The sequence below is a fragment of the Sinocyclocheilus anshuiensis genome, unplaced genomic scaffold (assembly GCF_001515605.1).
Source record: "Sinocyclocheilus anshuiensis isolate Anshui unplaced genomic scaffold, SAMN03320099.WGS_v1.1 scaffold218, whole genome shotgun sequence".
In the NCBI taxonomy this organism is placed as follows: domain Eukaryota; kingdom Metazoa; phylum Chordata; class Actinopteri; order Cypriniformes; family Cyprinidae; genus Sinocyclocheilus; species Sinocyclocheilus anshuiensis.
The window spans coordinates 686,606-696,549 of NW_015547665.1; the positions used below are offsets into that span (position 1 = coordinate 686,606).

The 9,944-nt window shown below is 38.4% G+C and overlaps 1 protein-coding gene and 1 pseudogene across 1 annotated transcript in view; one reads left to right on the top strand and one right to left on the bottom strand.

The window, feature by feature from the left end:
* LOC107702534 (UPF0472 protein C16orf72 homolog) overlaps window positions 1–6,209 on the bottom strand; it is a 17,359-nt gene extending 11,150 nt beyond the window's left edge. The window contains exons 1-2 of the mRNA XM_016504883.1: window positions 5,305–6,209; window positions 4,059–4,139 (exon numbers count right to left, since the gene is read on the bottom strand). Of these exons, the coding sequence (XP_016360369.1) occupies window positions 4,059–4,139; window positions 5,305–5,500 (277 nt within the window). The 5' untranslated portion in view covers window positions 5,501–6,209. The remainder of the gene's footprint in view (window positions 1–4,058; window positions 4,140–5,304) is intronic.
* Window positions 5,821–9,944, top strand: part of LOC107702497 (ATP-binding cassette sub-family G member 2-like) — an 8,473-nt pseudogene continuing 4,349 nt past the window's right edge.

Sequence of the window (9,944 nt, forward strand, 5' to 3'; positions counted from 1 at the left end):
ACGTATCCACCATTATTGTTTTAAGTGTTCACAGTTTAGCAGCTAAACTTTAGCTGTGGGCACGATTCGCTAGCATTAGTGTTTTTGTATTTTATGTCATTATTAGAAGAATGGATTGGAGCACTATATTGTTGTTTTATGCAAAGGTGCTTTGTCAATAGTAGCGCTCGCTATACTTGCTCAAGGACTCCTCTCTGTGCCAATCACAACAGGCTTGGCCAGTTGACCAATCAGAGCAGAGTAGGCTTATGGAAGGGAGGGGTTTGCTCCGAACTTGCTTGGAACGAATCATTTCGAAATCATTGGCAAATGACTCCAATATTAAATGTATATTCTGAGAAAATTCCGATGTTTTCTGACCTTAGATGCATTTAAACCTGTTGTAGGGGACTCCAACACAATATTAGGACACTTTAAAATACCATATGACCTGCTCTTTTAAGAATTGCTGTCAGCCATGCTGTTGCTAGTCTCCAGCATATGAACAACCTACTAAACACTGTTCAACAGATTTATTTTAATTGGAAAATTAGTGGCTGGGATTTTAATTCTTCTCAAAAAAAGTCATTTGTTCTGTGGTTCTTTCTGCAGGTTACACAACGTGTCTTATTTGTGCTAGGAGTCACTGAATTGTTCAGTTACCCAATTCATTAGAAAACAGTGTTTCACAGCCAAACCCTTTCAACCTTATTATATTTTTGTTGTAACCGAGATTCACTCACATGACTAATTTAACAAACAACAATTATTGTTCAGTCAGTCAGCAGCTATTCATTCACGAACAAGCTGCCTTGTCGCTTCAAATATTGTTCAGACTCAAAACACTGACTCTAAATGGTACATATTAGTACCTTACAGCAGAGGTGTAAAGTATGAGTAAATGTAATTAATTACTGTACTTGAGTATCTTTTTGGATACTCTGTAGTTTTACTGAGTATCAAAGATGTTAGCAACCTTTACTCTCTACTTCACTATATTCGTAATGAGTGTTGCAATTTCACATTACATTTTGCATGACACCTAGCATGGCAGCAGTTTATTTGATATTGCCAACTACAGGGCACTGAAAGTACAGTATCTTGTGTGTTTTGTCCTTACTCACCCAAACTTGTCAACAAGGCTACTTAACGTGTATGCGAGTTCCTTGGCAATGGCATTGAGGCCAAAACCAGGTCAATGTGCATTGATTTTACTTAACATTATTTGATCACTATTCTGTTATTATTGTAAAAGTTCAATAAACAAAACAAAGTTAAAACAAATAAATACTTAACATTATATTATTTATCCGTTATACTAAGACCTTTTTGAAGGACTTTTTTCTTTTTTTGAGGTGTTCAGTTTTATTTTTGGTTTTAGAAAATAAACGTGATTGCTCTCCTCACAAATCAACTCTCTTGTTTTTCCACTGGCATGTCTCTTTGACTTGTGCATCTTTGAGCCTATATTCAGTACGAGTAAAATACTTAACAGGGCTTATCACATTTGCAACTAAAAATAGATGTCTGCGAACTGGAAAATTTATTTAGGAGCATGAGTGCTAATAAAATGTATTAAACATCCTAACTTACACAGTAGCCTATAACAAATGTATTAATTTCATCAATTTATGGAAAAACAGCGATACAGCCTCATATGATTATTGAACTTTAAAAAGGCGACAATTTAGCACAGATGAGACGCGCTGAATGAAAGTACACATTCGGCACTAGAGGGCGCTGCCAGAGGCAGAAATGCAGCCGTTACCTCGGTAACCCTGTAAACAAAGCAGCTGCTACTTTGTTTCAAACAGCCATTTAGATATTTATATTCGCTTTAGTCTTCACCATAGCACCAAATGTTGATGTGACCAAATAATGTGTCACTTGTATAGTGTTGAATGGGGAAAAACGCAACGGTCAATATGGCCGCTCAATTGCAGGAAGCCCCGCCTTCTGAATGAAAGAGCCAATCGCTAATCGGTAAAGTCAGCGCATCACTGCAGCTGCCGTTACAAGTCCCGGTTGCTTTAGAAACAGCGCTCTGAGATGCGCGCTTACAAAGTCTCTTTAAGGCAAGTCATGTCACTCGGCAGCCATCTTTGAAATGCCTCTCGGGCATGCAAGTGCAGCTCCTATCTCTTTGAATGAGGAAACATCAAATTCTCCAAAACTGTTCACTAAGCTTACGATTAAATTTCATATTTGAAATCACCAATGAAATCTGACATCAGCTGTATCATAAATGTTGTTTATTTTGCTCAAATAGCGTTAAATAAAGCTTAATTTTCAGGCTAGATCAGCCAGTGAAAGATCAGATCTTTTTCCCCATTCAAAGATATAGGAGCTGCACTTGCATGCCCGAGAGGCGTTTCAAAGATGGCCGCCGAGTGACATGACTTTTCTTAAAAGGACTTTGTTAATACTTAAAGGTGCTGTATGTAAGTTTTTGACTCTACTAAAACCATAAAAATACCATAATATGTTTGCAGATATTTAAGAAACATCCTAAGTTAACATACTTGTTAATCTGAAAAACTATGCTACAGTCAGTTATTCTCCTTTGAAAATGTGCGGTTTTGGTTTGTGAAACCCGCCCACTGCCAGTTTACCCAATTGTATTTCGGCACACTGGGTTGCCAGTTGGTGGACATTTTATTCATCTTCAATGCACTCGTTCCTGTTGGTGTCGTCAATCTGGCAACCTGAAGGAGGCCAGGTGAAAAAAACCCTCTCCAATATTTTGAATTTGGACTGCAATACCTAGTTCAACCACTCGGTGTCAATCCTACATACAGCACCTTTAAAGACTTAAGCTATTTATTTTCAAACTTAAACTTTTTTCCTTAAATTTTATTTTAATCTAACCTAAAGCATGGCCTACCTATATATTGACTGATTCGTTATTATTGTTCGGTAACACTTAACAGGTTCCATTGACATTAGTTAACTACATTAGTTAACATGAAATAACACTGACTGCATTTATTCATCTTGATTCATGTTAATTTCAACTTTTAATGATACATTATAAAATCAAAAGTTGTGTCTGCTAATATTTAATGGAGCTAACATGAAATGTCTCCTTATATCCCCTTATTAAGCTAAAACACGTAATTTGAAAAATTTGCTCCTATGTTGAAATTTTTTTTTAATGTGCTCCTAAATTTTTCAACATAGGAGCACATGTGCTCCTTGGGAAAAAGGTATGCATCAAGCCCTGCTTAAGTACTGCTTAAATCAGATACTCTAAGACTTTTACTCAAGTTGTTTTGAAATTGGTGACTTTTAACTTGTAGTGGAGTAATTTTCACTGTAAGGTATCTGTACTTTTACTAAAGTTTGGTTTTTAGGTACTCTTTACAACTCTGCCTTAAAAGGTACATTTTAGAGAGTGTAGGTCCAACCAATGATATTGCTCCTTACAGCCTACACTCAAATGCTACTGGTTTGTGCTATAGTTAATGCTCATTCACACCAATGATGAGAGCTGTAACGATATCTATAAAGTTTTAATAATCGTTCTAATTCTATGAGAATAGGGAAGTTCATGTCACAACTAGAACAATAATAACATGTTGAGGAATGATATCGATGGAATCACTTTCGGAGCTATTTTTTTCCAGCTGATAAACGCTAAAAACATTAGCCAATCAGAATCTACTTGACTTTAAAGAGCTCAAGCATCTAAAGCAGGGGTGGCGAACGTCGGTCCTGGAGAGTTTTGCTTCAACCCTAATCAAACACACCTGAACAAGCTAATCAAGGTCTGAATGGTTACTAGGAAGCTACAGGCAGGTGAGTTTTAATTAGAGTTGGAGCTGAACTCTGCAGGGCTGCGGCTCTCCAGGACCGGAGTTCGCCACCGCTGATCTAAAGCAACAGACGACATAACTGTAACCTGTGCTTATAATAAGCAGAACGTTTCCGTTGGTACTGACACCAGTATATGTTGGTGTGGGCACTAATATGCTTAGTATGCATGTAGTATACATGGGCCTGTTGTCTTTGAAATCCTGCCAATTAACGACAAACCACAAACAGTTGCCTAGAACGCAACAGTCGGTTTCTCAACTTACCTTTGTATAGGTTAGTGACGGCAGTTGCAGCATTTTGAAAGGGAACCCACAAGGAAAGCCCCTGTTGTTGACATACTCTATCTGAGGGAGTGAGCAGACAGGAAATGTTTACGTTGCAAGTGGAGATGCATCATTTCCCGTCCGAATAAGACACATTTACCCACTGTATTTAAAGAAAGACAAGAAAACACCCAAGACAACTAAACCACCATCTGCTTTATATTTAGTACCTTAACTGCCTCTCACACTGGCTGTGTGTCATGAGATAGTGAGCTGCCTACTTAAACTGCACTTTTGGGCAGCATAAGCGTGCTTGGAATGTTCTAAATGCGTCTATGATGACCATAAGTGCGGTCTACATAAGCAGCTCTCTGTGTTTTGAGACACAGCCATTAATTACACGACGTCTAAATTTGATATGTAGCAAGAGGACTCTACGCCATTTTGTTGAGTAGCTTTAGTTTATCTGATTGTACCGGGTTGTCCAAACCACAACTTTGTGTATGAAAACATTGTTTTCGCAATTTAAACCAACTTTTTAGTTGTATCAATTCAACAACAAATGTCAACAAAACCAGCTCTTGACACAATAACTCACAATCTTTGAATTTAGCCTGCTAATCCTGCCTTCGCCATTTTGTTTCGCATACTATTATTGTTGTTAAAGAAAAATCTTACGTTTTCATCAGTTCATAACGTAGTTTGTATTCCTATATCTTTTTGCCTACATATATGACGTTTGAGTTCATAACAGAGGAGTTTTCGCTCACAAATCGAGTTATTTTCATCAGATGAACTCCTCCCTGCACTTCGCCATTTTGTTTTGCTGACAGACATCCAGCTGGGTGAAGCTTTTAAAATCACAAAAAAATATCGTAAAAGGCGTTTAAATGTACTGTAGCTAGTTTTATTAATAAACTGGTCACTAACCAGTGACATTTCTGGATTGTATCCTCACAGAAACTGATTTGTGTGTCAGTTTACATTGCTCGTCTGCCACTTAGCATCAATGCTAATCTGTAACGCCACCGACCTTCAAAACAGCCAAATAAAGAGGCGAAATACTGTGAATTAAGCCCTGAATGTGTCTTTCACTATAAAATAACCCGTCGGCATCTTAATCTGATAGCATTAGATTTAGTTGGGTGGTTATCCGTTGAGCTTATGAGTTAGTGTCCTTTGTTTGCCAGTGTCAGCTAGCCAGCCAAGACTAGCTCTCGGTGACTTTTTATTATACATGCCGCACCTTTATACAGTTGTGCGACGGCGGTAGCGGAGTTCTGGAAAAGATGCCAGAGTTTCTGTTGGCTCTGTTCGGTCTCCTCTTCACTCGGTTCCTCTTGCTCGGCCTCGGCTAGGCACTGCCGCTCCCATTTGGAGAACCAGTGCTCGGGTCCGTGTTCCTGGATCTCCGCTTCTCCCTCCTCCTTCTTCTCCTCCATGGCCACAAAAACACTTAAACCGCAGCTGTAATGCTCTAACGTTCGCCTAAAAAGTTCTCCGTGGTGATTAAACCCGGCCGTGGTCGATTGTCGGCGGCGGCCTCATCGACAGCTGTTAGTTTACGTCTGCATAGCCAACGGTGCTTGCACTTCTGCCACACAGTCGATGAAAACAACTTAACTTGCCGAGACTCAAACCCCGCCCTCATGAGTTATTCTCGACGCTCATTGGCTACAGTCATGTGGAGGCGTGGTTGGGCGTCAACGGCTCAACATTTCATTAGATGTGTCAACTGTCTGTCATCTGTCACGGAGTGACAATGAATGAAGACACCGCCCCTGTTTATGTGAACTGCCACACCAAATACTTGAGCCTCAAGTACACTGAGTAGGAACGTAAGATTGCGCAAGGCCCGTTTCATGCAGCCAGTGTCCAAAGTCTTATCCTGTTGCTCTTCTGTTCATTACAGTAGGCGTCGGTTAAACAAAGAGAAGAGATTTTGATTTTACAGTCTGTTGTGATTACCTTCTTTGGTCTACAGAGGGCGTCATCATACAAGTGTACACGAATCAAAGACTTTAGAAATACTTGAATTCCTTGAAAGGAACTTTGCACGAATGCATCTATCGTGCTCAAAACCACTTGGTACCAATTTAAAGTCACTGAAGTCTTCACACGTAGGAAACTAATTTAGAGAAAATACAACTTCGCGGTGGCATATTTTAAAACGCTTCTCTTTTATGTATATACACAAGACTAGATCATTCCCTCTAAGAAAACATGACAGCGTCACTCTACATTTTTATTTAACCTTGTAGCTAAAAACGGACATGAAATAATAGTCATACATTTTTTTAATGAAACAGTTTATTGAGCATTGAGACAAAATATAGCCTACAAATACATCTTTTTTTTTTTTTTTTTTTGAGTTACATATTTGATAGCCTACATCATAAAGAAGAATATGGGGCTCACAATAGATTTTATTCAGAGGCCCAAACTGAGCAAAAATATGCAATTTGGTTCAGCTGCTGATATTTTTATGGCCAAAAAGTAAGATGAAATTCTGATAGCTTGTAATGTAAGTCTTTGAGATCTTTATAACAGTATAGCAGACTATTTACATAAAATGCATAGAAATATCAGTTGTCACACTATGGGCCCTATCATACACCTGGCGCAAGGTTGTCAGCAAGTGTTAGGTAGAACCGGGGCGTTCTTTCCCCAGCAGGCAACACTTTTAGCTTACACACATCCATGGAGCTGGAGAGACTGAGGCAGAGAAGACGAGAGAAAAAGTGACAAGCTTCCAGGTGGAATGAACATTTAAGGGTCTATTGACGCCCCACCGATTCAGGACCTTATACTCCAGACATGAATTACCAATACAACCTGAGGTCACTGCGTGTCTCCTGTTAACCCTAGTAACCCTGATATATTTTGAAATATTGTTGAAATTTTAAATAACTGTTTTTTAAAAATATATTTAAAAATATCATTTATTCCTGTGATGCAAAGCTGAATTTTCAGCATCATTACTCCAGTCTTCAGTGTCACATGATCCTTTAGATGCCATTCTAATATGTTGATTTACTGCTCTATACTTACTAATATTCAGAAACATTTCTTCTTATTATGAATGTTGAAAACAGTCACTCTGCTTAATATTTGTGTGAAAGTTTTTTTTTTATTTATTTCAGAATTCTTTGATGAATAGAAAGTTCAAAAGAACGGCATTTATTTGAAATAGAAATCTTTTGTAACATTATAAATGTCTTTACTTTAAAGGTGGGGTATGTATTTTTTCAAAAAGGCTTTAGAAAACTGATTCGGGCCGAGTAGCAAAACAAACTTGTAGCCAATCAGCAGTAAGGGGCGTGTCTAATCATGATGTGGAGGAGAGAGCATTCAGTGCACAGGATGGACATTAGCCGAGCCGAGCGACAGAAAGATAGAGATGGCAGATAAAAAGCAAAAGAGGAAAACGTCTGCGGAACAAAAGAAGGCTTACGATTAGGCAAGAAGTAGGACCCGTGTAAATATCGGATCAGCTTTCCAGTGCTGGAGAGAACTCAAGGAGCGGGAAGGCCTGCGATCGGATGCCGAGGTTGCTTTGTTTCTTCTTGATAGGTGAGTAACACCGTGTCAACACCGGACGCGACAGTTGTCGCGCCGTGCCGCAACAGCTAAAGTCTGTCTACACTGGACGCGATAAAAAAATAATTAGAAATTTGTGTCAATACGTCATAAATAGAACGCAGCAGCAGTTTTCTGTTGGGGATTTGTCGTGTCGCGCCGCGCCGCATCCAGTGTACACAGCATCACTGATTATAATGAGTTCTATAGTATTTTGTCTCGCTGCGCCGCTCGCGTCCGGTGTAGACACGGTGTAGACACGGTGTAACATTGGTTTTGCTTTGTTTCACAGAACTAATCGTTGCCTGGGTTGCGTACGTATGCGTTGGGCAGAGCTATCAAAATAGGGGTGAGACCCTTTTGGGGTAGGGGCGTATTTTTTTTTGTGATTTGAAATATCAACATTGGCTACCAGAAATCACTTACCCCACCTTTAATGTATTTATTCTTTTTCTCAGTGCCAGTTGTGTCTCACTTAAATGTTACGAAACATCCCCACAAATATTAAATACGTAACAGTGTTGTGTGATAAACATTTTTACAGTGCACTTATAAGACTGCTTTGATATTTCCTGTTTTAGTGGAATCATGAAAACGGGCTTGAATGCAATCATGGGAGCAACAGGAAGTGGCAAAACATCGTAAGATGCTCACAGAATCAGCAGACTATAGAATTACCACAAGCTGGCAACTACACACAATTTCTAACATTTCTTTTTTGTGTGAAGGTTGTTAGATGTGATCGCTGGTAGGAAAGATCCTCGTGGTTTACGTTCAGGTCAAGTTCTGGTGGACAACAAGGTCGTGACCTCTGACCTCTGTCTTATGTCTGCCTATGTCGTACAGGTGAGAATGCAGAATTTTACAGTCATTAGTATGTCTTCTTGTGAGGTTAAAGGAATATTCTGCTCTGTTGTGTAACACATGTAAGTGTTAATGTGGGGGAGATTATTATGTAATAGAATTATTTTGCTTTGCTCAAAATCAAACACATTCATTTAATTGTTTTTTATTCTTAACATTTTCTTTGCTCTATGTCTGTCTGTCTGTTTCCTTCTGTAGGATGATATCCTGATGGGCACTCTGACTGTGCGGGAGAATCTTTTATTCTCTGGAAATCTGCGGTTGCCAAGGAAACAGTATTCCACTGCTGATAAGAAAAAAAAAGTGGAGAGCATCATTCAGGAGCTGGGATTAGAGGACTGTGCAGACACCAAGGTTAGTCATTGCTATTGACACTTAAATTAAAAAAAAGAATAATAATAATGAATTAATTCATGTGGTATAGTCTTTTTTGTTTTTAATTTAGTTTTTATTTGTCTTAAAATGAATAAGTAGTGAAATTATGAAATTTTTATTTTAAAATATTATTTATATTTGAGAAAAGTCAAGGTCACAAGGTAACAAAAATCTTTTTTATGACAATGGCAGTTAAGGGTTAAGTTTCAAATGGTATTCATGACTCAAAAATACTTTTACCTAAATAAATATGGTAGATGACATTTAAATAAGGGTTATTAAATAAGGTCAAAAATAGCATGCTTAATCCTGTGATTAATATTTTCTGTTTTATGCATTAAAAATAATTAAGGCAATTAAAGCAGCATCCATTATCTCCCTTCCTGAAAATATTGAAAAGTTTAAACTAGGAATTTTCTAGGAAAAATGAACTGACAGCTCTCATTCAAACAGACAGAGCTAATATTCACAAAGACAGAAACATCACTTTATTACAATAATACTATATACAACACAATATATTAAAGGCCCGCCTAAATGTGTAATTTATTATAATGGGTTTATATGAAGATTGTTTTAAGTTAAATCAAAAGTTAGGCCTGTTGGATGTTAAAGGTGGGGTAAGCGATTTAGATGGCGGATAAAAATCAAAAGGGGAAAACGTCTGCGGAACAAAAGAAGGCTTAAGGCAATAAGGCAAGAAGTAGGACCCGTGTAAATATCGGATCAGCTTTCCAGCGCTGGAGAGAACTCAAGGAGTGGAAGGCCTGCGATCGGACACCGAGGTTGCTTTGTTTCTTCTCGATAGGTGAGTAACACCGTGTCTGCTAAACTGTCCGAGTAACAGCTAAAGTCTGTCTAGTACACTTGACGTGACAAAGCGACCGTTGAAAATCTTTTGAAATTTGTGTCAATACGTCATAAATAGAACGCAGCAGTTTTCTGTCGGGGATTCGTCATGTCGTGCCGCACCACATCCAGTGTAGACCATAGATATGTATATATATATATATCTATGGTGTAGACAGCATCACTAATTATAATGAGTTCTATAGTATTTTGTCGCGC